We start from the raw sequence: 25,944 nt of genomic DNA on the forward strand, positions 1-25,944 counted from the left end.
TTCTCCAGGCATGCTGACCAGAAGTCATATTCCTGAATAAGCCCAACAGGTGCATTCCTAAGGGGAATAAGGTGGGAACATCAAAGGTGGGGCGAGTGCAGAAAAGTCCCTGCAGACCAGTAGCTATCCATCCTTTGGCAACAGTCTGTGGCTACCCTGCCCCCTCCTCCAGATGCTTTTCTCGGTTAACACTGCCACCTAGTTCTGCCAATGACCTGTCAGCAGGTCAATGACCTGTCAGCATGAGAAGCATGAGAAGCTTGTACCATACGTGTGCAGACACGTATGGTAATGACTGGATGCTTCCTTTCATATGACACTCAAATCACAAAACAGCAATCAGAACAGGCAATACGGTAACCCCCTCCCAATTTACAGCCATCTTACCCATGCACTGTAGCCCTGAAAATCTGAATATTCACTGACTTACAATTATGTTACAAGCTTTCCTGGGAAGCAAGAGGGTCAGAACTGCCTTAATAAAGAGAATCATTTCATCTTCTTGCTACCTACCCACCTCTTTGGGGCTGCAGTTCTTTAGAACTTTCCTTCCTCATCTCCTCAGTATCAGCATTTTGCTATCATTTATATTCCAAGTGTTACCAACCAGCACCCTTGGACTCTTTAATCAATAGAAATTGACAAGAGGCCAGATGAGAATTTCAGACATGGCTTTATGGGGGCTTGTGCTGCAGCATAAGGAAGTGAAAGCAAGCACCAGGTGTCCTTGCCCACTCCTTCACAAAGAGCTCCCTGGGTCCTCTGATGGGGTGACAGTGGGGGTGGATCTGCAGGCCAGACAGGGGGCATGGCTTAGGCAGTTTGTCCATCCTTCGTGGCAGTGCCATATACAGAGATCATGTGCAGTTTCCCACTTTCTGTGCCGGCACCTCAAAATGGCAGACTTGCTCGTTACCGCCACCAGGAAGGTTGTGTAGTGGTCAACATTGCCCCTACTGCACAGGCATGAGGTTGTTTTTAATCACTTGTGGTTGATTCACGGCCTTCAGCATCCCTTTGCTTAAGGAAGCTTTACCCCTTGGTCCGTTTATGGTTGCCAGCTTCCTGTTGTTCAAGGAGGCGCTGTCCAGGTGCAAGTGTCCTGTTAGATGATTCTAGGTCCCAGCCGATCTCATTCTCTCTTGAGGGATTCTACACCCATTATTCTTTTTTTAAAAAATTTACTTATTTTATTTATTTATTTTTGGCTGCGTTGGGTCTTCGTTGCTGCACACAGGCTTTCTCTAGTTGCAGTGAGTGGGGGCTACTCTCTGTTGTGGTGTGTGGGCTTCTCATTGCAGTGGCTTGTCTTGTTGTGGAGCACAGGCTCTAGGCACATAGGCTTCAGTAGTTGTGGCACACAGGCTCAGTAGTTGTGGCTTGCGGGCTCTAGAGCGCAGGCTCAGTAGTTGTGGTGCACGGGCTTAGTTGCTCCATGGCATGTGAGATCTTCCGAGACCAGGGCTTGAACCTGTGTCCTCTGCGCTGGCAGGCGGATTCTTAATCACTATGCCACCAGGGAAGCCCTACACCCATTATTCTTAAGGGTCAAGGGGCCAAACATCTCTTCTTCTGGAGCCACGTCCTGCTGAACAGGGGCCACAGAACCTAGCCTACCCTAGAGGTGTAGAAGTCCCTTGATGACTGTTCTAAGGACCTAAAGGGACATGGGTCACCTTCTAATGGAACAGGTTGAAATTCCTGGGCCACCATGAACCTAACTTGGAACTGCTGAAGCCTGGAAGACACAAATCTAACTAAAAGATTAAACAGGCAGGGTCTGAACAATAACAAAAGGACTACTGCCACTAGAGGGCCCAGGAGACGCAGGAACCAAGTAATGCTAGGGATGTAACCTTTAATCGAGTCCCATATAGTTGGGGCAGTGGGGTAGCTGAACCCATGTAACCACTTAGCTTGTTCATAAATTTCCTGAATATTTAGTTCAACTTCCCCCAAGTTGTTGATGTACGTACTGCAAGTTTTGTTAATTACTGCATAGACACCCACTTGTTCAGCCCTAAGATAATCCAGGGTTAACCTATTGTCAAACACAACATTGTCTAAGGAATCTAGGGACTCCTGGAGGCCCCTTAAAGGCATCACCATTTTTTTTTTTTGGGCTGCGCCGAGTGAGGTTTTCGGGACCTTAGTTCCGTGACCAGGGATTGAACCCGTGCCCTCGGCAATGAAATCACTGAGTCCTAACCACTAGGGAATTTCCATCACCAGTTTTTGAGGCCAGGTTCTCTATGGCCTGTGTGGGTTTCTTAAGGTTGTTTTGTGATAGGGAAAAACGCCCCAGGGGCGGCCACTCCTATGGCCACCCCAATTCCTGCCGGGATTAGTCTGAGTACCCAGCTATGTCTGTTTTGAAAGGTGGCATTATTATATATGGTGGCACCTTGTCCTTTAGGGCCCAGTCGTCCCAAAGTGCATTCTCCCCGGAAGTGAACATTGTCTAAGCATGGATAGGCCATTGCTCGGAGAGGCCAGGAGAAGGAGGAATTTGGGTTCCCTTCGAAGGGTAGTTTATTTTGGGATGGACCACAGAGGAACAGATGTCCAGTGGGGGTGCAAGCTTGGCGGGGTGAAGTGGAATTAAACCATCGACGTAAAAGGGAACCCCAGCTAGGTGCATTATTGCATCTGGGGGACAGAGGCCCTCCGTCTAGTGGTCCTCCATCTAGTTCTGAGTTTTCCTCTATTCCCTCCTCGTCACTGAAGGCAGATGGGGTCTGATAGGTGAGCCTCCAGGAAGGGGCTGCTGTTCCCTTCCAGTGCGTACAAGAGGTGTTGGGTTGGGTCCCTGGGGAGAGCAGAGATGGGTCCACACACCAATGAGTCTGGTTAGGAGTGCATGAGGAGCTTGAAGTGGAAAATGACATAGGATAAATAGAGAGTGAGCGTCCTGTATCAGTAAGGCAGGTATCTGTCTGGCAGGGGCAACAGGGTTTTCCTTGCCCTGTGCAGAGAAGGGGCCGCTTGATCCAGAGACCGGTTTGGTTCCAAGGGTCTGTAAGCTCTACACACCCGATATCATCATGATCTTCGAGTTCCACTATTAGAAGTGGTGTGCTCCTAATGGGTTCAGAAGTCAGGATGAGATTAATGTCCTCATCTACAGGCACAAACCGGAACCGAGAAACCCCCTCTTGTGCGAGAGGATGACAGATCCAACAATTAGAGAGATTTTTTCCTGAGGCCAAAATGCTGGAATAGTTGACGACTGAGTTTTCTCTCCAGGTTCCCCTTCCCTTATTATTTTCTCCCCAGCCCCTCTTTAGGAGAAGGGCCAAGAGAAGTGCCCACGTTTTCCACTCCGTCATTGGTTCTGGTCTTCTAGACCCAGGAGGGACAAAAGAGTTGCTTTTTCACTGGGGGTGGTTGAGCAAACCGGTAAGATGTGAGCAAAACTATAACAAAGTAAGCAAATAGAAGTCCAGCCTACCACATCCCCCTTTACTCATCTGTTAGTGGTGCTCAGTTTTTGAGTAAGTATCGCAGGTCTTCTACTGGCTCACAGGTGTGTTCTTCTGTTGTGGCCTGTGGGGTTTTGGGAGGCAAGAGTTTTAATCTAGATAAATGTACCTAACTAGGTATTCCTTGTAGTTTAATGGCAGTGGGGGTGGCTAAAATTACTCTACAGGGGCCCTTTCATTTTGGTAATAGTTGATCTCCAGGGGATCCCTCCTTCCAAGTTTTAAGAAGAACCTGGACCCTGAAGTTAATTTGTGGAGGGGCTGCCCCTTCTGTTTTACCCCTAGTGGGACCTGGCAGTGCCTTCTTGGCTTAGTCCAAGATTGCCTTTTGAACCTGTCCCAGGTTAATAACACACTGTAGCCTCTGGCTCACTTCCTCATACCAGTGGTAAGGAAGGGCGTCTCATAGGTCACTTCAAATGGTCTAAGCTTCAGGAGACTCCTGGGGGCTATGTGAACCCTGAGGAGTGCAATAAGAAGCAGGTTGGTCCAAGGCTCATGAATCTCTTGGCAAAGTTTTGTTAAGGTTTTCTTTAAAGTATGGTTCATTTTGTCTACTTTTCCTGAAGACTGGAGGTGCCAAGAGGTGTGCAGATTGTAGCTAATTCCAAGGCGGCTGATAGGCCTTGGGTGATGTTCGCTATGAGGGAGGGCCGATTATTGCTCTGGAGGGATTTTAGAAGCCCAAACCGAGGAATCGTTTCTTATTTAAGAGGGACTTACAGACTTCAGTGGTCTTTTCAGATTGAGTGGGGAAGGCTTCCACCCATCCTATAAAAGTACTGACAGACACAGGAATATATTTATATCCTGACTGTGGGGGCATTTGGGTGAAGTTTAATTGTCAGTCTTCCCCCAGGTATGTCCCACGGGGTTGAAGTGGCTTGAGTAATGAAGGAGGGATTGGATGGGCCTGCGGATTATTATGGGCACACAAATCACAGGCAAGGGTCACTCATTTTATTGTTCCTTTAAGCCCCTTTCCTGAAAAGGTCCTTTGTATCAAGTCCCATAGTGTATTCCTCCCACAGTAGGTGGCACCATGTAAACCCTTGATGAGCCTCCTTTCTTGGGCCCCAGGGATAAGAAACTTGTCATCCTTTATATACCAGCCTGTGCTTTCTTTCTTATAGCCCCATTTTTCAGCATTCTCTTGTTCCTGTGGGGAATACTGGGGCAGGCCAGGGAGTTCAGGGGGGCCAATCATTAGGGCCGTGATTTGGTCAGGCTCTTGCGGCCATGATTTGGTCAGGCTCTTGCAACTGAACTGCCTGTTTTGTGGCCTGATCAGCTTTGTTATTTCCTTGGCTTATAAAGGACCCGTCCTTCTGATGGCCCTTACAGTGAATTACTGCCACCTGGGTTGGGAGCTGCACTGCTTCTAAAAGAGCCAAGATTAAATCTTTAGGTTTTATGGAAGAATTTCTAGCAGTTAACATTCCTCTCTCTCTCTCCAAATGGCAGCATGAGCGTGTAGTACATGGAATCCATATTTAGAATCAGTAAAAATATTTTTCTGGGCTGAAGTCTGGGGTGGTGGGGCCTTGGCTTCTATGATTTCATTTAAGCTAACTATAGCATCCTGCCATTCGGGTTCCCATCTCTATAAAACTACTCCCATCAGTGAACCGTTCAGCCTCAGGGTTGTCAAGGGGTTCATCTAGAAGACTGGATCTGCTGGAATAAGTTTGTTCTATTGTCTCTGTACACTGATGCAATAAATCTCCATTTTCGACAGCTGTGAGAAGAGTTGCTGGGTTTAAGGCTTGGCACACCTTTAAAGTAATATCAGGGGTATCCATTAGGAGAGCCTGATATTTTGCTAACTTTCCCCTGGTTAACCAATGGTGTCCTTTGGCTTCTAACACAGATTGCACCTGATGAAGAGTTGATGCATCTAGGTGTTGTCCCACGGTGAGCTCAGAAGGCTCACTGACCAGTAGGGCCGTGGCTGCTACCACCTGTAGGCAGCTGGGGCATCTTGGGGCTGAGTCCAGTTGTTTTGAAAAGTAAACCACTGGCCTTTGATCTGCTCCCAGCTTTTGGGTCAGGACTCCTAGTGCTATCCCTGACCTCTCATCGATAGGGTGAAGGGTTTGTCTAAATTTGGAAGCCCTAGTGCTGGTGCCCTACTCAACTCAATCTTTAGGGTCTCAAAGTCCCACTGGTGGTCCCTACTCCATTAGAGGGGTTCCCTTTCTTCTCCCTTTAGAGCTTCCTGTAGGGCTTTGATTATAAGGCCATAATCTGGAATTCAGATACGGCAGAACCCAGCCATTCTGAGAAAGCCTCCGAGCTCTTTGTGGTTGGCAATGGTAATACATTAATGGCTGTTTTCTGATTTATGGCCAGGGCTCATGCGATGGGGGTCAAAACAAACCCTAAATATTGAACCTCTTGCTGTGAAATCTGAGTCTTTGTTGGGGAGACTTTATATCCCCTTTCTGCCAGGAAATTTAGGACCTTAACAGTATTCTGATCTGAATCTTGGCTTCACCTTTTTTAGGTAAAGGACCTTAGGACCTTATTAATAGGTCATCAACATACTGTAACAGAGTTCCATTTTTCAGGCTCAGTTCCCTCAGTTCTTTTCCTATCGCATTTCCAAAAAGACAGCAGCTGTCCCGAAGGCCCTGTGGAAGCACTGTCCAAGTGTAGTGAATAGCTTCCCGGGTGTCAAGTTCCTTCCATTCAAAGGCAAAAAGGTACTGGGAGTCTGGATGTAGGGGGATACAGAAAAATACATCCTTGAGGTCTAACACAGAGAAGTGTTGAGCACCCCCTGGCATTTGAGTACGGTGTACAGGTTTGGCACCATTGGGTGAATGGGATGGATGACTGCCTCATGCACTGCTTGTAAGTCTTGCACCAACCAGTATCACCATATCCCCGGGAGGCTTTTGGATGGGGAGAATTAGAGAAGTGGACTAGCAGGGCCGAATGAGCCCAGGTTCTAGGAATTTGGTGAGCAGCAGTTGGCCCCCATCCCCACCCCTTCCCCTGCCTCAAGACCTCAGGCTTTAAAGGATAGTGCCTCTGCCAAGGGTATTTTCCCCCAGGCTTTTCCTCTATTTCTATTGGGGGAGCATACTTTGCCTTTCCTGGTACCAATATGTCCCAAACCACACGATCTACCTGTTGCCTAATTTCTTGGGGACTATTTTTATGACCAAAAGGCGGGTCATCTGGGGCTACTAACAGATGCAATCTCTGTTCCTTCTGGGACCGCACCCTGTTCTCAGAGTACTAGCTCCCAGTTTATTCAGCAAATCTCTTCTGAGGAGGGGGAGGCCATTCCGGCACATACAAAAAGGAAAGAGTGATGATACCAGAATCGACCTCACAGGTAAGGGGGTGGGATGTAAACTGTCTTACCTTTGGCCGCCCATCAATCTCCATTACAGTACAGTCATGGTTGCAGAGGGGACCAGCAGGCCAACTCAGGACAAGGACACCCACCACTTAACCCAACAAATGGCAATAATACAGTTCAGAGCATGGAACTTTTAAAAACACGGACTAATAAATGTAATCAACATTACTGAGAGACCGGGGGGGAGCACAAGTTAAAAAAAGGTTAAAGTCGTCCAGAATTAGACAAAATCACGTTTACACTGCCTTTGGCAAGATGTACACACATTGCTGATGCTGGGTATTAGTTCCCTTACTTTTCTTCCCAGTTAGTACCTGCGTCCGTCACTAACACTTCGTGTCTCTGTACCTCAGTTTCCTCATATGGAAAATGGGTTGCGCCAGGTTTCTCCTGTTCAAAGCATTCTGTCCCCGCGTCTCCCCTCAGCACGCCTGCCCTGGCCACCTGGAAAAGGTGGGAGGGTTGTTTCTGCCGCCTTACTTTGTCCCCCCGACAGGCGAAGGTGCAGCGATGCACTCGGGGTGGCGGGGCGGGGACCACCCTCCAGAGTCCCCACACGCAAGGCCCACGAGATCGGGGGAACAGGAGAGCAGGCACTACTGAACGGATCTGACGGTAACCTGCGGGGAGCGCGGCGCCGCCCGGGCCCAAGGTGCATTCCCGGCAGACGACAGGCGGCTCAGGACAGGAGAGCGCCCCCACCCTGCCCAGCTGCCTCTCAGCGCATAAAAGAGAAAAAAAGCCTCTCACTCCGCTCCACCCCACCGCCCCCGCTCAGCCCGGAGCCGCCCCGCGGCCCCTACCCCGAGGCCCAGGCGCCGCACGAACCTCTCTTCCTCGCACCGGTCCCTCGCGACGCCGCCGCGCTGCCCGCGCCCGCGGGAGGGCCCCCTCCTCCGTAGCGCATCCGCTTCCAGGGCAGAGGGCGGGGCGGTGCCGGGGGGCGGGGCGCTGAGGGCGCGGGGGGCGGGGCGAGAAACGGCGCGCAGGGCGGGCCGGGAGGGCCGGGCCCAGAGTCCCAGCGGCCGCCCACGCCCAAGCCCGGCGCTGCTCCTCCCCGCTGCTAGCGTTCCCGCCGTCCACGGCTGTCCGCGTTCCCGCCGCCCGCGTCCGCCCCGCGTCCCCGAGTCCCCGCGTCCCCGCATCCCGAGCGGCCGCGCCCCCTGAACCGGAACAGCTTGCGGCCGCCGGCGCGGAGCCGGGCAGACCGGGAAGCGGAGGCGGCTGCGCGGCGCCCGCCATGGCGGCGGCGGGGTGAGCCGGGCCGGGCGGCCGCAGTCGCGCGGGCGCGGGCGCTCCTCCGCCGCGGACAGGCCGCCGGGCCGGGCGAGGGGAGCCGGGCCGCCCATGGCGAGGCCGCGCCGCCGCCGCCGCTGCTGACCCGGGGCCGCGCCGGGGCCGGGGCGCCCGCCATGGGGAACACCGCCTCGTGCTGCGTGTCGTCCAGCCCCAAGCTCCGCAGGAATGCCCACTCGCGGCTGGAGTCCTGCCGGCCCGACGCCGACTTGAGCCGCGAGGACACGGGCTGCAACCTGCAGCACATCAGCGACCGGGAGAACATCGACGGTGAGGCGGGCGGGCGGGCGGGCGGGGGTCCCTCCGATTCCTCCGACGCCCCGCGCCGCCTGAGCGCGCGCCCCGCATCCCGCCCGGCGGCCGTTGCTCTCGTCCCTTACCCGCTAGCGGGCCAGGGTCTTCGCCCCCGAGAGCGGGCCTGGGCGGAGTCCAGGCCGGGGTCCGGCCGTCTGTCCGGCGGAGCCGCCCGTCTAGTTGCATGCAGAAGGGTGAGGCCGTCCGTCCTCCGAAAGGCGAAGGGTATGGGGACCCTGGGCAGGTCGAGGACTGGGTGCCTGGGTCAGCTGCCCGGAAACTCGCCAGTTGACCCCACTTGCTGGCCTTCAGCCCATTTCCATGAAAAACTAACCTCCCCAAACCACCAACAAAAAGCTTTTTTTGGGGGGGGGTGATGGTTTAAGAGATTGCAGTCAGATAGCTTCACCAGAATTCTTTAAAATTTTTTCTTTACGGTATTATCACAGTGATTTGCAGAGAGCTTTGGAATAAGTCCCCTCGTTTTTGCTTGGGGCTGAATTACAGTCCCGTGAATTTCTGATTGATTTGAATGACTTTTGGTTTGGATTAGTGTTTGTAAAGGAAGTTAAAGGACTGATCGCTGCGCCTAGTAATGGTTGTTTATTTTATTGGTCTTACAGAACCTTTATTAGTACCATTTTATCAATAAGCTACGTGGTTTAATATCTACAGATGGGTAGTTTATGCATCATACAGTTTATAAGTTTTCACCTTAAAAATTTGAAATTGGAAATATATTTTTATGACAACTTGACTTTTTTTTTAACCATTGAATCTTTTCACAGTTGATGTGGTTGAACTAATCTGAAAAAATTTCTTGTGTGAATGAATTGGCACAAGTCTATCGTAATTTATTCTTGTCGCTTTTAGGATGGCACATTCCATCTAGTGTGCAAAGCCAAATTTAAACTCTACCAAAGGGAAAAATTTTCTTATTATTTGGCCTCATTTAATTTCTTCTAAATAGTAAATTCTTCTTTTTAGGACAACAACTTTATTAAATGAGTACCATATGTAAAAGAGACTAAAACAATGTCTGGTTTATAGTAGGCACTTAGTAAATTAGGGCTCAGTATGACATTTCTAGTGGTGTTATTTTAGACTTCCATTTTGTTGACCTACTCTTTAGTTGCCTTTGAACTATAACCGTACTTTATTTTTAAATTTATGCATTTAAAAGCATCTAGCAGGATATTAAGTTCGGTCTGTCATGATCATTCCTATGGTCTCAAGCACCTGAAAGAAGTGGCCAGCATGTAATAAACACTAAGTATTGTGTTTTAAAGGAATGAATGAATGATTTTGTTGTAGGAAATCATCACTTAGTCCTATATAATGTTGGAGCATTGAAGATAATTTCTCCCTTATGTTGTGCCCTAATATCAGGTAGAGGCATTGTGTTTTAAATAATGGATTAAAATAATACAAACAAAAGGAAGACTCTCATTTCTTAGATCCAGGCTGCATGTTATTATTGCCTATAGTAAGGAAACAGGAAAATAAAAGTAATTGTAATCAGCTATTCGGCAGTAAGGCTTAGAAGGATTTTGCCAGAAAAAAATAGAGTAGTGTTGTGTTCTTTCATTTGGAAGAAATCTAAGTTTTGGTCATCATTCACTTTTGAGAAAACATTTGGAAGAGCGGCAGCTCTTGATTTGGAGGTTTGGGGAGGTTTGAGAGACTATAGAGCAGGTTAAGAGGATTTCTAATCTGGGCTGTAGATGATTTCTAATCTGGGCTGTAGTGGCTTCTCACCCCAGAACCCAGTTGGTATGAGGCTAGTTTAAACCCAGAAATACTAATTGACTATTTAAACAATGTTCTCTCTGTCTGCCACATTCAGTCAATAATACTTGTAGTATTTACCTATTTGGCCATTCTCAACAGTTTCAATTAGAGCAGAAATCTAGGACTGGGCTTTGGCATTAGTATGTGTAAAGCGCTCCAGGTGATTCTAAGATGCAGCCGGGTTGAAAATCGCTGGCTGGGTGAGCCTTGGAAGTGTCATTGTTGTTCAGGGGCATTTTCCGTGGAAATTCATTCTGTCCGAGGCTGGGAGAAGAGAATAGATTTGCTTAAGTTGTAGTGTATAGATATACATATATATCTGTATTTTAACTTCTGATTGTTAGGTGATTAGTAAACATGTAAAAACTGCATCTCAGGAGTTCTTGATTTTAGTAGGTAACAAAAGCTGAAGTGCCTAAGTACCATATTTCTTATACCCTGAAAGATCTTCCAGACAGCTAGTCTTGGAAGGTTCAGAGAAATTCATGGAGCTGGGTTAGGTTAGTTTCTTTAGAGCACAAAGATATGAGGTTTATGTTTTCCCTGCCCAAACACAGCAGGTAATGTTTGTAGAATTTCAGTGACTGTGTTAGGCTTCCATGACGCCCACAGGCAACTTGCCTGCCTTTGTATTTAGTGTACCTTAGTGTTAGGGTATTCCTGTTTTTTATATTAGACTCATCAGTTACCCAGGTATTACTCCTGGTAAAATTACTGTGAGATTGAGAAAAAACAAAAACACTTAGCAACAGTGATGGTAATAAGTACAACCCTTACATATTGCTTACTCTGTGATGGATGCTGCTTTAATGCTTGACATCAGCTCAGTAACCCTGGGGGTAATATTATCCTTACTTTAAGACCAAGAAATGAGGCAGAGAGGAGAAATGACTTGCCCAAAGTTATGGAGCCAGTAAATGACTAGTGGAAACTTTCCATTGTTGCTTGACTAGCCATCAAATATTAACTAAATATTAACTAGTGTGGGGTTGCCTTCTGGGGTAGGCTCTGTGTCACTGTGTCGTATCCATGGTTTCTCTGGGAAGGACTTCCTCCATCTGTAACATGCTGGATTTACCAGATTAGATTATTTTTGTGGGGGGAGAAGAAGAGGAATGGACTGAAGAGAATTTAAAATTCGGTGAGACCAAATAAATCAGGATAATTGTTAACATCTGTACCAGAGTGTCAGTTTGGTTTGACAAACTCAAACCTCAAAATGATTGGGAGCCACTTCATCCAGGGATCAGCTGTCATCCTTGACAATCCAATAGCTCCCTCATCTCATATCCAGTCGGCTAGGAAGGCATGACTCTCTATCTTCAAAATATATCCAGAATCTGACTCCTTCTTAAAACCTCTCCTGCTGTTGCAATCTAAGCAGCCTGACTGGTCTCCCTGCTTCTCCCCTTACCCACCACGGTCTGTTCTCAACACTGCAGCTGTGCTGAGATCCTTTTCAGAACTTTAACACATCACTCCTCTGCTCAAAAAACTGCAGCGACTCCTTATGTCACATGGAGTAAAAGCCTTACAGTGAACTTGACAGTGGAGTCCTTCCAGTGGACTCCAAGGCCCTTTGTGATCTGCCTGCCCTCCTCAATCACTAGCTCTTTCTAGCCACACTGGCCTCCTTCAGTGCTGTTCCCTGAACACACCAGACATGCTGTCACTCCAGGACCTATGCTCTGTCCCTCTGCCTGGAATGCTCTTCTCCATGTGTTCTCTTGGCCAGCCCCCCCCACCCCTCACCTTCAGTCTTAGTTCAAGCCTCACTTTTTCAGTGAGGCCTTCCCAATCACCCCACTTTAACATTCCTCTGGTCACCCCATCAGCAGTCCTAATATACATTTTGTGCACTATGATTTCTTAACTGCATGTCACCTGTAGTACATTGTATACACATATGTATGTATTGTAATAATATTTCTACTCTAGCGTATAAGTTCTGCTAGAACTTTTTTGTTCATTGATGTAACCTTAGTGCTTATAGTAGTGCCTGATACCTTGAAGAACCGCTTTAAATATTTGTTGAATGAATGAGTGAAGCCAGCCACTGAAGGACATCAGAGTCAGAGCATCAGTGTGTGTATTTATTGAGTGAGAGGAAGCAGAAGGAAGTAGGGAATGAATAAGACTTGTAATAATGAAAGCAGAGTGGATGTGAAACTTTTTGGTTGGTTTGCGTTTTAACCTGAGAGGTAAGCAGATAAGGTGATATCCTGAAAATGAAACTGAAGAAAGATTTCAAAGCATGACAAAAGAAAAAAACATGCCCAAACTGAAAGGAAACCAATGGCTGGTGGAAATCTGTTTAACAGTGTGATATGTTTAGTCTTATTTCAGATGTCTCTTCAGATGAATGGCTTTAGCTGTGGTCTCACGTCCTTAAGGATCAAAATGAGACTAAGATGCTTATAAATAAAAAAACACTAGATAAACAAATGTGATTATGAACATAGCCATTCATGTGACTTTCTTGGATTAAACGTGAAATGTGTTCTGGGATATATGGCACTGGTATCTGAACCTCCCACGGCCAGGGAAGCTGGAAGCTTGAGGCGCTCCCCCAGGCACCGCAGGGTAGCTGGGGAAGCCAACTGCTGTAAGGCTGGGGCGGCAAGAGAGCTGGTAACAGACCTAAGTGCCTGTTTGGAGCAGGAGCTCGGACTCCTGCCCTTGGTTTCTGCGCTGTCTGCAGCCTATGGAAATTGATTCCTTCTGCGTTCTTTTTCTCGAGTCTCGGTCCCACTTTAACCTTTCCAGCCTGACGGGCAAAACCATGCCTGTAGACTTTGCTTCCAGGCTAAAATTTATTAGCAATGCTGCCTGTGAGGTTTGTGAAGATGTTCCGACCAAGTGTGGGCTGACTGCATACAGTGGTGGCTCCATGGAGCAACGATTGTGGCCCCCTGGCCTCCACTCCACTCACTTATTTTCCTCCCTAATTTAGAATCAGGGAGTCATTTGCCCCTCACTTTACGGATGAGGAAGCTGAATCTTGGAAGGTGCAGTCTCTTGCGCAGGTCATGCAGATCCTGGAAGAGGGTAGTGAATCTCTTCACATCTTTCTCCTCATTTTACAGGAGAGGTAATCGAGCCTTAAATGTTAAGAAATTTGCTCAAGTTTCCACAGCTAGTTAGTAGCAGAGTTGGGGTCCAATTTATCCTTACTTGCTAGAGCGTCACACCTCAACTACCCTGTGATAGCTACTTAGGGAGGGAGTGATCTGTGCCTGGCCCACGCCTGTCTTGTTTTCAGAGGTTCAGTTGTTGCCTGTGTGCTTTTGGCTAACAGTACTTTGCGAATAGGATTTTTACTTTTCTGCTTCTTTTAGGGAGGAGTGAAGATTAAATAATTTTTTGGAATTGTAGATTTTCTCACCCTTTTCTACAAAGCTGATTGTTTCTATCATCTTAAGGAGATGAATTGCTTTCACATTTCTGGCTAGATGAAACTAACAACACAAAGATTAAATCCAGGGCTTCCCTGGTGGCGCAGTGGTTAAGAATCCTCCTGCCAGTGTAGGGGACAAGGGTTCAAGCCCTGGTCCAGGAAGATCCCACATGCCTTAGAGCAACTAAGCCCGTGCCCCACAACTACTGAGCCTGCGCTCTAGCGCCCGCGAGCCACAACTGCTGAAGCCCGCGTGCCTAGAGCCCATGCTCTGCAGCAAGAGAAGCCACCGCAATGAAGCCCACGCACCGCAACAAAGAGTAGCCCCCACTCACCACAACTGGAGAAAGCCCGCACACAGCAATGAAGACCCAACGCAGCCAAAAATAAATAAATAAAATAAATAAATTAAAAAAAAAAAGATTAAATCCATTCCTATCCAGGAAAGGGCAGAACCAAAAGGAAAAATATAATGAGAGGCAAGCCACGTGAGCGGCTTTGAAATCCTGTTTTAATCACGCAGGGTCAGAGATTTAGCTCCAGGCATGTAGTGTTGGACTTACCTTTAAGGAAGCAGTGTTTGGTATTTTTCACAAGAGAGCGATTCACAGCATCATGCTTGTCATACTTCAAAATACAGATCCTTTAACGATTCAACATCTAGGCACCCAGGGTAAGTCTGTGGCACCAACAGTTGATGTTAGAGCCTCTCGTGCTTTCAGTATCATTTTCAGCTGGTAGCTGGAAGGAGGGAGAGAGCTCACTCTCCCTGCAGCCTTTCGTGTCATCGTGAAATGTTGAGTTTGTTGCTGGGAGTCTTGGGTAGGAGATCATTTCCTCTCTGTGCTCCAAGACTCACTGTTGTCCTATCCTGCCTTTCCTGAAGAATGAGAGAAGGCTCTTCCCAGGGGGTTTACAGAATGTGCCTCTGGGTCTGTGAAGTTGATGGAGGGCAAGGAGCAGGAGCCCAGTAATCAGGAGGTCTGTGCCCCGGACATGACTCTGCCTTTGCTGTGGGGCCTCTGTCCTAGTGAGCCACTTTCCTCTCTGCTTAAAAAAGCGTGCTTAAAAATACTGCCTTGAGGGCTTCCCTGGTGGCGCAGTGGTTAAGAATCTGCCTGCCAGTGCAGGGGACACGGGTTCGAGCCCTGGTCTGGGAATATCCCACATGCCACGGAGCAACTAGGCCCGTGCGCCACAACTACTGGGCCTGAGCTCTAGAGCCCGCGAGCCACAACTACTCTGCGCCTAGAGCCCGTGACCTGAAACAAGAGAAACCACTGCAGTGAGAAGCCCACGCACTGCAACAAAGAGCAGCCCCTGCTCATCGCAACTAGAGAAAGCCTGCGCGCAGCAACGAAGACCCAACACAGCCCTAAATAAATAAGTAAATTTATTAAAAAAAAATACTGCCTTGACATATGACCTAAGGGACCTAAAATGAGACCAAAATGCTTAATGAACCAGAAAGTACTAGATGCACGTATGTCATTATGAACATGGCTCTCATGTTGATTTTCTTGGATTAAATATGCAGTGTGCTGCAAGAGCTACAGCAACCTGTGTTTGAACTTTCCATAGCCAGAGAAGGCAGAAGCCAAGGGGCTCATCCTATCAACATACCAAGCATTCAGGGTAGTACCGGAAGGATAAGTGGAGTTTTAGAGCTGGGTGGGATGAGGTTTTGCAGAGCTCTGTGACCTTTGAGTGGGAGCTTGGTGGCAGTAGAATTTGGAATAGAAATCATCCTCTTTCTAGCATTTATTGCCCTTCTGGGTTGCATCTTTCCAAAGTCATACCATGATGCCATGCAGTGAAAGTGGGATGAGTATTTGAGACAGCTTCTCCGACTCCTGCGGATACCCGGCCCCTCCAGCCAGCCGGCCGGTTGGCTGGCTGCCTGCGGAACTGGGTTCCTGGGAACGTCAGCCTGTGCCGTGACAGAGAGGGTAAGGCCAGGGATTTAAAAAACAAAATTCTTCAAAGAATAAGGTTTTTGAGGCATGCATACAGGTGCTTTATTATATTAAAATACTGCTTTAAATAAAGAGGAATTGATGGGCTGAAAAATAAGCACAGGAAGCCCTGAGTGAGTTTTTTTGGGGCGGTTTGTGCCCATCTTTTTCATGGAAGAATCTGACTGGCTGGGTCCACAGCTGCAGAGAGGTCAGAGGAGACCTCGCCCTCTGTTCCCTTTCTCAGCTGCTTGTGCTGCTGATAGCTGTTTCGTATGGCTCCCTTCTTTTACTTCTTCTGAGGCTTCTTTTGCTCTCTGCCAGCTTGGAAAAAGGGGTGTGCTGAAGCTAAAATCGAGTGTGGTTGGTCTGACAGCTGACAAATTGGCAGGCTCCTCAGTCAGCAAGAGTTTGCCTAGAAAGTCTCTTGGTGACTCTGAGAAGAGAGATCATCTCAGGGACGGTCAGTTCCAAATTGCTACATTTTGGGCCTCTCTCTTGCCTTGCTGGGGAGGTTACACTTAAATACTGGAGTGGAAAACCTTGAAATCCTTTATTCTTCACCTTTGTCAGAATATTGACATTCTGTACAACAGTTTTGACTTTGTAAAGAAACTTTGTTTTTTTATTTGTTTTTCATATGGCTCAAAAATTGGACTGAAAGGGAGTTCTAAAATATTTGGTCAATGGTAACATCTCTGGGATAAGTGTCTAGTCTCCTCTGGTTATCCTACTTTGATCAACCTGATTTCATTATTTGATAGACACATTACCTAACATATGTAATTTTAAATCCTGGGTCATTCTTTTGTGGCCTTTGTCCCCTACTCGGGCTGTATAGTGGGGGCTCATTGGGTGTGATAGATGTGAGTGCCATGCTCTGCAGAGATGTACCAGCCTCCGCAGACATGTCAGCTGGCTCCTGGTACTGAGAGAAGTACAGCTGGAGTACACTAAAGATAATTGTTAGCAACTGCAATTACATCCTTGCCAGATTGCTTCGTGAGCTTTACAGAAATCTCAGTTGGATGGTGAAATGCAAGTCACTTCTATTTTGGACACCTCCGATTATAGACCTTGTGTCTCTGAGGAGGATAAATAGGAAGTACTCGGCATGGGAGTTCACATGTAATATAGCTGTGTGTTGCAACAGTGTGTAGTGTTTGAAACATTTTGTAAGCACGTTTTGTGGATGGATGATTCTGTTCCTGGTGGGGAAAGAGAAGCTATTAAAGATATTGTGATTATATTTGATAAACTCTTGTCTCACTCTGCAAATTTAGCATTAATCAGGGGAATTAGAGCATGGATGGATAGGTTAAGAGGTCTGTCCTTCACCTCAAGAAAAGGTTTCACCCCACATTTAGGATTCTGTCCAGGAATGAACCTTGACTTAGGATACTAGTTGATGACAGCTATTGAATTAAGTGTAATCGCAGTTGTCCTTTGAACTATTTCCGGTTTTTAGATGTGGATCTAGATTTTGTACAGTTGCTTACGAGTCCAGGTTTTAGGGCTCCCTGTGTGTCCTGCTGAAATCTAGGATGAGAGTTGAAGTTGTGATGCTGTGTTTAAATTCAGCTTCAAAAATTTCGAACTCACACATTCATCAAGCAGTTCTTTCATTTATAGTGAGCAATTACTTTTGTCAGTTTATGCAGATAATCTTTTTTCTCCCCTCAAGCTGTGTGTAAGTGATGGGCCATTATTTTAATGTGTAGTTCTTGTTACTCCTTTTCGTGAAAGACATTGGTAAACAGGGTCTCTACAGAATTGGAGATTGCCTTCTGTCTTCGAGAGCTAAAGGCAATGAAGAGGGACGTTCACTTTAATGTTAGCATACATTTGACTCTTTTCTGTAGGTAAATCTAATGTCTAATTTTATGTGTCTTGCATTTTGTCGGAAGTCTGGAGGAAGCATAACAAAGCTGCCTTTCAGAAGTGTGACTTGAAGTATTAACCGCACAGCCCTGAACTGGAGGAGGAGAGCACGGGTCCTTGCTGTGCACGCCGTTCTCTTCCGTGGAGGCTGGTGGTTCTGTCTGAGCCCTGCACCCGGGTGCAGGCCCCGTGCGCTATGTAGTGTCTCCTCCGCAGCGGGAGGGACACTGCTTAGTCGCTGGCTTTGCAGCTGTCGGTGGCCCCTGGGTTTGGGGAGTGCAGGACTTGAACAGAGCGTGTGTGGAGGGGCTGTGGCGGCCTCGAGGAGGTGGGGGTGGGTGGGGACGACCCTGTGCAAGACCCCCGGGCGGGCACGGCCCCACGAGTGGTCAGTGCCTTTGCTCCTGGGCCACGTTGGGTGCCTCGCGCCCTTGAGAATGGGGCTGGACGGCGCGCGGGGCTGTGGTTTTCAGGGTCAGTGGGGGTGGCCTGCTGGGGAGAGGCCCTGTGGGCTTCTGGTGTGGAACCAGGAGACACTGGACGACTGGACCTCATCGTCGTCTCTCATTTAACCAAGAATGTTCTGGAAGGAGCCTTTGTTGAAGCCTAAGTTGGGTTTTTCAAAAATGGAAGTTATTCTTGTGTCTGGGGTAAAAAGGCACTGTGACAGGAACAGAGGGAAGGATGGAGGGAGTCGAGGACAGAGTGTGAGGACAAGACAAGAGTGGGTGGAGCCGGGTGAGCATGGGCCGCAGCCTGCGAGGGGACAGCGCTATCTCCCCTTTGTCTCAGTTCTGCACGTTTGTCACTGTCACACATCCGAGGCCACGGGCAGGCATGCCGGGCTCCAGGGGCACTGTGTGAACAACCCCGCTGTTTCCCCACAGGGCTGCTTTCTGTGCTCATTTGGACTCCTTAGGACGGGCACGTGCTCTGAGGTGGGGCTCCTCGTGGTACTGTGGACAGAAACATTTGCCCTTGACTCTGAGCTGATGGGGCCGTGGCGTTCTGGGTGCACCTGGAAGGAGGTGTGTGATTCCTTTGTTCAAATTAAAAAGTCATGCGTTTGTCTTCCGTATGCCTTCTCCTTTTTTTTCCCCTTTCTTTTTTCCCTTTTTAGTGCAATACTGAGAGGCGTGGTACATTTTTCTTCTTTTAGCCAGAAGTTTTATTTTTTACTTCAACTTTAATATCAGCTAGTTTTTTGTGTGGGTTTTTCATATTTTCTTAGTACTCACAGTGGGCTTTCCTTTGAGAGTCTGTTTTGAGGAGGAATATAAAGATGGTCTCTTTGAGTTGGTAAAGCTCTGATGTGTTTTCTGACGTTGCTTTGGCTGGGTTTGAGTGCTCAGTGCAGTTTTGTATCTTTGTGGACCTTTTCAAATCTCATCACTGCAGCTGGGTGACCTGGCTTCCTGAGGCAGGCGGTGGGTGAACAGAAATGGTGTTTGATTCAGGGTCTGGTATTCAAGGTCATGCTTAATAGAAAACTTGGGGGGAAACCCCTCTGGGTGTCGTATCTGTGTTGCACTGTTACACTCTTGAGGAAAAAAGTTTGGGGATGAACAGGTCATTTGATTTCAAGACTTGATTTGATTTGAGGTTTAGAAATTCAAGTCTTGATTTGTAGCTTGCCTAGGTGAAGAAAGCTCCAAAAAATGTGGTGATGCTGTATTCCTGACAATTAAACCTTGCCTCTATGAATATTTGAACCCAAAATGTCAGTCCCTTAGTTGTAAAGTTACCTATAAAGATAGAAATGGAAGTGGCTCCTGAAGCTGAAGATGTTCCTCCAGAGCCTGAGGGTTGAAGGTGCGCAGTCAACGCCTGCGGCGCCCATGTAGCACAGATCGCTGGTTAGGAAGCGTCCCCGTTGTCAAGGTGCAGCCTCGGATTAGCGAGGGGGTCAGCAGCCTTGCTGCAGAGCTCAGAGGGAAGCCGGCTGCCTGGGCCTTGACGGCAGGATTAAAAAGGCTCCCGGCAGAAAGATGGGAGAACGGAGCGGTTGGGGCTGGCCCTGCTTCTGGGGCTGACCGTCCACGTGCGCTGAGAGCCCTGTAGCAGCACTGCTTGGAGTTACAAGGATGAGCCTTTCCTGGTCCGCATAGCACATCTGGATGTGACACGGAGATGAGCCATGCAGAGGCAGCCAGACCTTGGTCATTTTCTCTCTGTTCCTTCTGTATTCTGAGGCCCTCTGAAGTGACGTTCAGTATTGTTTTTAGAGTGAATCTGAAGTTTTACGAGGCCCAGTATATTCCCGTGTGCATGAAATAAGAGGTCTTTCAGGGAAGGAAGGTCTGGCCTTACCCAAGCGAAGTGTGTCATAGTTCTTTCAGCTGCTTTTGTGGGCAGGCTGTCTAGAGAATCTGTTTGCACAAGAAGAAATACGGCAAAATGTCTTCTGTACCACTTAAGGTAGGGGTAATTAGCAGTTTGTGGGGACCAGGAATGTAACTTGAGACAGAAGATGATGATCATAGAATATTTTAAGTACTTTTATTTTAAGCATATAAAACAAAAGCATGGGACACGATGAACAGAAGTGCTTCTTATTAGGTGCCCTTACGAGACCTCTTTTGGTGAACAGGTAACCAGTATATTAAGGGGTATCCAGTATGAATTTGAATCCTCTTCTCTTAGTAAACAGCAGTGCTCCTCTTGAATGTCTTCAGCCCAACAGTTTTTAGGGCCATTGCTCGTTATACGCTTTGGCCAGGTAGGCGTGATCACTGATACCTGCGTTGGCCATGTTGTTTGGTTTGCTCCTGAGGGTGCACATAATTTACCTGATTTTCAGGTATTATTATAAGACACTTGGGGTGTGATGTCTTGGCCTTCATTTCACTTGTTTTGTTCCAGGAAGTCTACCTAGAATATAGCGTTCCCAGTACCGTTTTTATTTGAAATGCCGGTTATTGCTGAGGGTGGGATCAGTTTGTAGGATGACTGTGGCTGCAAAACTAATCATAAAGCTTTTTTTTTTTTCTTTTTTCCTTTTTTTCCCCAGAGTTCAGAAGTGGTGACAGTTGTTTAGTTTGGAATTCTCATTATAGATAAAAGAGGCCACATAAGCAGAATGCTAATGCTGTGAGGAACTAGACAAGCTGAGAAGTTAGGGGGGCTTCCTTTCCTTTTAAACTAACATGTCTAGCAAGTGGTAAATTCCTTGTGAGAAGTATTTCTAGAATGTGTTGTCTTCAGCCACGGAGAAGCAGGAGTTGGAGAGAAAATGGAATTCAGCAGCAAGTGTTGGCCGAGAGACGTCTGTTTTCCATCACTTAAAGGGGGAACTCATGGTGCCTGTGATGACTGGGCTCAGAGCCCTGGCTATCTCGGGCAGTGCTATGCTGGCATTTTGCATACGAGCGGGAATTTGATGTCCCCTGTTGGAGGTTAAGGTCCAGTTCTTCTACCGCTCAACAGATATTGGTCAATCCAAGTACTAATCAGTTCTAGGCTCCCCACTGGATGCTGGGAATGCAAAGATCAATGTAGCTCGGACTTCGCCCTTAAAGACCTAATGATCCTTTAAGGGAGACAGATATGCAGATAAGTGATTACAATACCATATACAGAGGTAGAAGGGAGGCTGAAATGATGATCTCTGTCCTAGGTGGTGAGGGGATGTGGTCAGGGAAGACTTTGCCAGGACAGCCTGGTGTCGAGGGCAAGAGGAGTGGGAGTGGGGAAGGGGCAGGAAAGGGTGCAGGGAAACTGCTTCAGAAAGATCCTGCGTGCACTGGGGTATAACTTCGTTTTGAAGTCAGTAGGTAATGTTGAACTTATCGGTGGCTTAGTCCCCAAACATCTTATTTAATGAATTATGCTCCTTAGGGGGACATTTGTTCTAAAAGATTTCATAATGGATGGATGTGCATTGGAGAGCAGTTTCTTGAGTATTTTGCATATACTCTGGATTCTGGGAAATGATTACTCAAAGTTGTAATGTGGAAGACAGAATAATGTCTTGAGAACTGTAATAGCAATGTGCTGTTTTTGTTGGGTATGAGACATGAGCCTTCATAGAATCACGGAGCGTTCATACCATCAAGTACCACCGAGATCCTCACGCTTCAGGTCAGGCAGCCAAGCTGCTGGGAGGGCTGCTCCCCAGCATCACACGGCTCATTCTGGGTGGCGTGCAGGCGGGAAAGTCTCCTGATGGGAGTTAGGGTCTTTCACACTGGTTTTTGCCGCAAGATTAAATATTCCCCAAAGGAGATTAACCTTTTTTTTTTTTTTTTGGCTGCGCTGGCTCTTCGTTGTGGCATGTGGGCTGATCAGGCTGTGTAACAAACTACCCCCAAATTTAGTAGCTTAGTATTCATCATCTCCCAGTGTCTGTGAGTCGGGACTCGGCACACCTTAGCTCAAGGTCTCTGGTAGAATTGCAGTCGAGCTGTCAGCTGAGGCCGTGGTCCTCTTAGGGCTCAACCAGGAGAAGAGAATCTCCTTCCAAGGCCTCAGGTGCTCACTGGCTGCTGGCTTCAGACATCAGTTCCTTGCCTTGCCAGCCTCTCCAGGGGCAGCTCCCACCATGGCAGCTGGCTTCCCCTAGAGCAAATGATCTGGGAGGGCAAGAGAGACCCCTAGGGTAGGAGCCGCCGCCTTTCTGTACCTGAGTTAGAAATGGCATTCCATCATTGCTCAAGTCTGGCCCACACCCAAGGGGACAGTGTTACATAAGAGTGTGAATACCTAGAGGTGTTCGGGGGGGCTATATTGGAGGCTGCTTGCCGCAGGCATTAAACAAGATTCTTTTGCTTGTATGTAGTGGTCGTCCACTAAAACTGCTTGAGCAAAATGGGTGGGGAGTGCAGGCGGGAAGAGTTATTGCAAGTACCTGAAGATATTTCATGGAAAGCAAGGGCCAGGAGCATACCTGAGTCTCATAGGGAACTGGAGTTGGGAGTTGGACAGCCTGTAGGAACAGAGGCAGCTGTCTCTTCAGTATTTTACTGTTAAATTCTCTTGTCAGGCTTAGTTGGTCTTATCTTTCTCCATGTCTCAAATTTATTTTTCTGTCAATTTTTATTCTCTCTGTAAAATTCCTCCCTTCCTTCCTCCCTTCCTTCCTCCCTTCCTTCCTCCCTTCCTTCCTCCCTCCCTCCCTCCCTCCCTCCCTCCCTCCCTCCCTCCCTCCCTTCCTTCCTTCCTTCCTTCCTTCCTTCCTTCCTCCCTCCCTCCCTCCCTCCCTCTCTCCCTCAATTCTAAGACCACAAAAGACTGACTAGAATCTCAGTGTTCCAGTTTCCCAGGAGAAAGGATTGCATGCACTCCACCCAGCTAATGGGGTGGCTTCCCCTGTGAGAAGTGTCCAGTCAGCTGTGGTGGGTGAAGGTCAAGGTGGGGGTCTGGACATGACTACAGAAGCTTTACCTCTGTTGTTATGGAAGTGGGTAAAAGGGTGAGGTTGCAGGGGGTGGTGAATGGTTGGGGGAAGCACATTTCAGAGAAGGGCATTTGGAAATAATTTTATCAGATATGTATTTTTAAAATCCATGTTTCAGTTTTCCCTAGTAGGAAAAGGAATTCCCTAGTAGACCTAAAATGAATGAATTTGGGTAAAACTCAAGTTAGGGATAAGTTTTGCAAATAGTTTGGAAAAGAGGGACCTTAGCAGAAAAGCATGGTTATCTCTATTAAGAAATTTAAAAAACAGTCTTTGAGACATCTGTTAATTTGAAAGCTGGGAAACTTATTGGTTACTAAAATTACTGTTTCTCTTTCTTGCTCTTTCTGAGCTTGCCCCTTATAAATTCCAGGTTTATCCACTTAAAAAAAATGCTCTTACGCTGTGAACATCTGTCAGCTTTCCTATCTTAGATTTTTTTTTTTAGCAGTTTATGTAACTTGAATTGAAATAAGCATTTTTGTTCTGTTCTAAAACTGCCCACTTAAGTGTCTTCATAACACTGTTTTTGGCTTTAATTGATTTCAACAAATTATAAAGGTGCACAGAAGGTTTTTATTGACATTTTTGCACACTTTGACTTAGCTGTAAGAAATTTTGTGTTATAAAGATAGGAACTGAAAGCCTTTCCCAGAGGTATCTTTCGTTTTGCTTTGTAGACAAGTTGGTTGGCTGGTTTTGAGTTTTGTTTTGGAGTTTGATTTGAACAGTCCAATAGCGGCAGCAATTAAAGCAGATTAATATGCGGTGAATACTTAAGCTTGTACATTTTAGGATGTTGCTCTGTTGGTTAAAAATTGAAACTGGCAGAATGGTCTCTGGGAATGCTAAGCCCTTACAGGCCCCTGGGTGGGGGGAGCCGGCAAGTGGCGTTGGCGCAGGTGGGTGTGGAGACCCAGAGGGTGTTCTGAGCGTTTCAGAGTCTGCTGGGTTTTGCGAGGTTTGCCAGTTGGTGCTCCTTTGGAAAAGTCAGCTCCCACTATTTACCCTAATACATTCCTCACACAGTACTCCATTATTGTAGATGTAGATTTGGTAATGACGCTGCTATTTCCTGTTAGAATCTGGTAGGGAAAAAGACTGTCGACTGCAGTTGCAGAATCTCTGGGACGATGCAGCAAGTTTCTCCAGCTTCTTCTTGTTAGTTGCTTCTTATGATCCATTCTCTTCAATCTGTTATTTCTTATAATCCAGTCTCTCTCCCCTTTACACACGTGGAGTTGATCTTGTCCCTCTGCTTACAGCCACACTTGGCCCCAGTTGGGTTCGCTGAGATACAATCTCCTTCCCGCGCCCCTGCCTGTGCACAGACCTCTTTCCTCATCTAGCGACTCCTCGGTGCTTCTCAAACTGCCAAGCCTGCCCCTGTCTCAGGGCTGTGCATCCTTTATTCCTCCTGCCTTGCGTGCTCTTCCCAGGCTCGCTCCGGGGCAGGAGTGCACGCAGAGAGGGGAGCCTTCTGCCACCACCCAGCCCCAGCCCTAGGCCCATTGCTCTCTGTCACTTTACCTTGTTTGCCTCTTTATTATGTGCCCTCCTGCCATCCTCCGCCTGCTGGAATGTAAACTCCAGGAGGGTAAGGACTCTGTCCATCTTGATCCCCATTACCTAGAACAGCACTTGGCACATAGAAGGTGCTCAGTAAGTATTAGAACAGTAGAGATAGTGCATTCATTTCACATCTAATAAACGTTTTGTGGTTCTTGACCTTGGTATTTTTAAAGAGCACAGGCCAGTTATTTTAAAATTACCCCTTAGTTTGGGTTTGTCTGATGTTTTCTCTTGATTTGCTTCAGGTTCTGCATTTTCAGCAGGAATACCACAGAGGTGGTGCATCACATACAGGGGCACACGTGTCCTGTTCATCCCAGGGCTGCTGATGTTGACTTTATACTCGGTTAAGGGGTGGTACCATCTGGGTTTCTTCAGCATAATGTAGCTTTAATTAATAGTAGTAATTTGTGGGGAGATTGAGACTATGTAAATGCCCCGTTTCCGATCAGTTTTTTCTCGTGAGCTTCAGTGTCCATTGGTGACTTAGGTCCTCCCGTGTTTTGGGTGGGCATCTGATGTGCGGGCGAGCTCTTCTCATTTATAGATTTGCCAGTTTGGAGTCATGGATTCTTATTTTATTCAGTGAGTTGCAATATGTTCTTCTTATTTTTTGTTGTTGCTCAGATTGTCCCAGATTTGGTTGGTGGGAGCCTCTTCAAACTGCAAACTGGTTTCTTTATCAGCTCTGTCCTTTTGATATGTCCTCCTCATTCCTTGAACACTTCCTTAATTTCTCGCAGGATATTTGCCTTTTAGAAATAATTTTTCTCTTGGTTTGGAAAACGTTTTCTCCCTTAAGAAATATGGATGCAATATTTTCCTTTACAGAACATCACAGTAACGTCAGTAGCCAATCTTGGTGCCTGAAGATGTGGCCTTAAGCAAGTCTCTCTTTTTGTAAACTCACATGATTTTGCTTGCTGGTTCTGTGAAATCAGAGAGCTGGCAGGTTATCTGCCGGTAGCTCAGGGACAAGGTTGTTGAGTGAGATGTTGACAGTATTTATGGAGTACTGCCAACGTGTAAAGCCTTCTACCTGGAGCTGGAAAAACTGAAGACAGGCGCCCGCTCTGCTCCCTGGGGTGGAGGGTTTAGTGGAGGAAGATGAGACTGTCTGTGCATAAGAACAAGTGAGGTCGGAAAGGCGAACTTTGGTAACAAACAGTCCTCTTCACCGGCTCACACACAGAGGACAAGGCAAGGCCAAGGCCTGACCCGTTTGACCTATAAAGATATGACAAATCACTTTCAGATTTAGATGATAGATTACCTATACAGACAAAGGAGCCGGCGTCCCCAAATCCTTGTGAACCACACACCAGAAAGGGTGACACTGAAATAAAAGGGACCAGTGACTGTGAGTTGCAGGCACCCTGCTGCTGTGAAGCCAAATCTGTGTGGGTTTATGTTCTGGACGTCTACTCAGAGCAGGGTGGTGTGTGTGGAAGGCCCCATACTTCACCAGAACCTGGGAGGCAATCAGAGAGGGCGGGAGGCTGATGGGA

The 25,944-nt window shown here is 47.4% G+C and overlaps 3 protein-coding genes across 4 annotated transcripts in view; 1 reads left to right on the forward strand and 2 right to left on the reverse strand.

Annotated features, from left to right (window-relative positions):
- Positions 1 to 654: 654 nt before the first annotated feature.
- On the reverse strand, positions 655 to 7,162 carry LOC111178029 (endogenous retrovirus group V member 1 Env polyprotein-like). The gene has a single exon (XM_022580378.3). The coding sequence runs from the start codon at positions 3,327 to 3,329 to the stop codon at positions 2,271 to 2,273; it is 1,059 nt and encodes a 352-aa protein (XP_022436086.2). The 5' UTR covers positions 3,330 to 7,162; the 3' UTR covers positions 655 to 2,270.
- Positions 3,443 to 12,087, reverse strand: LOC149749959 (uncharacterized). Its single transcript, XM_022580383.2, has 3 exons — positions 11,989 to 12,087; positions 7,684 to 8,534; positions 3,443 to 3,546 (listed from the first exon to the last, which is right to left on the reverse strand). Exons 1-3 carry the CDS (start codon positions 12,085 to 12,087, stop codon positions 3,513 to 3,515), a joined length of 984 nt encoding a protein of 327 aa, XP_022436091.2. The 3' UTR covers positions 3,443 to 3,512.
- Positions 8,268 to 25,944, forward strand: part of CCNY (cyclin Y) — a 130,932-nt gene continuing 113,255 nt past the window's right edge. The window contains exon 1 of one of the 2 annotated variants that reach the window (XM_022580377.3): positions 8,268 to 8,421. In XM_022580377.3, coding sequence (XP_022436085.1) covers positions 8,268 to 8,421 — 154 coding nt within the window. The remainder of the gene's footprint in view (positions 8,422 to 25,944) is intronic. The other variant, XM_089904073.1, reaches the window with a different exon arrangement.

Source organism: Delphinapterus leucas, chromosome 2 (assembly GCF_059928025.1).
Source record: "Delphinapterus leucas isolate spDelLeu-1000000601 "Yukka" chromosome 2, BTC_Dleu_Yukka2, whole genome shotgun sequence".
NCBI lineage: Eukaryota > Metazoa > Chordata > Mammalia > Artiodactyla > Monodontidae > Delphinapterus > Delphinapterus leucas.

Coding starts and splice junctions, on each gene's coding strand:
- LOC111178029 (XM_022580378.3), bottom strand. CDS start 3,329: ATGACGGAGTGGAAAACGTGGGCACTTCTCTTGGCCCTTCTCCTAAAG.
- LOC149749959 (XM_022580383.2), bottom strand. CDS start 12,087: ATGTATATTAGGACTGCTGATGGGGTGACCAGAGGAATGTTAAAGTGG. Junction 8,535..11,988: donor GGCTTGAACTAAGACTGAAG/GTGAGGGGTGGG, acceptor CTGGCCCGCTAG/CGGGTAAGGGACGAGAGCAA. Junction 3,547..7,683: donor GACCGGTGCGAGGAAGAGAG/GTTCGTGCGGCG, acceptor AAAACCCCACAG/GCCACAACAGAAGAACACAC.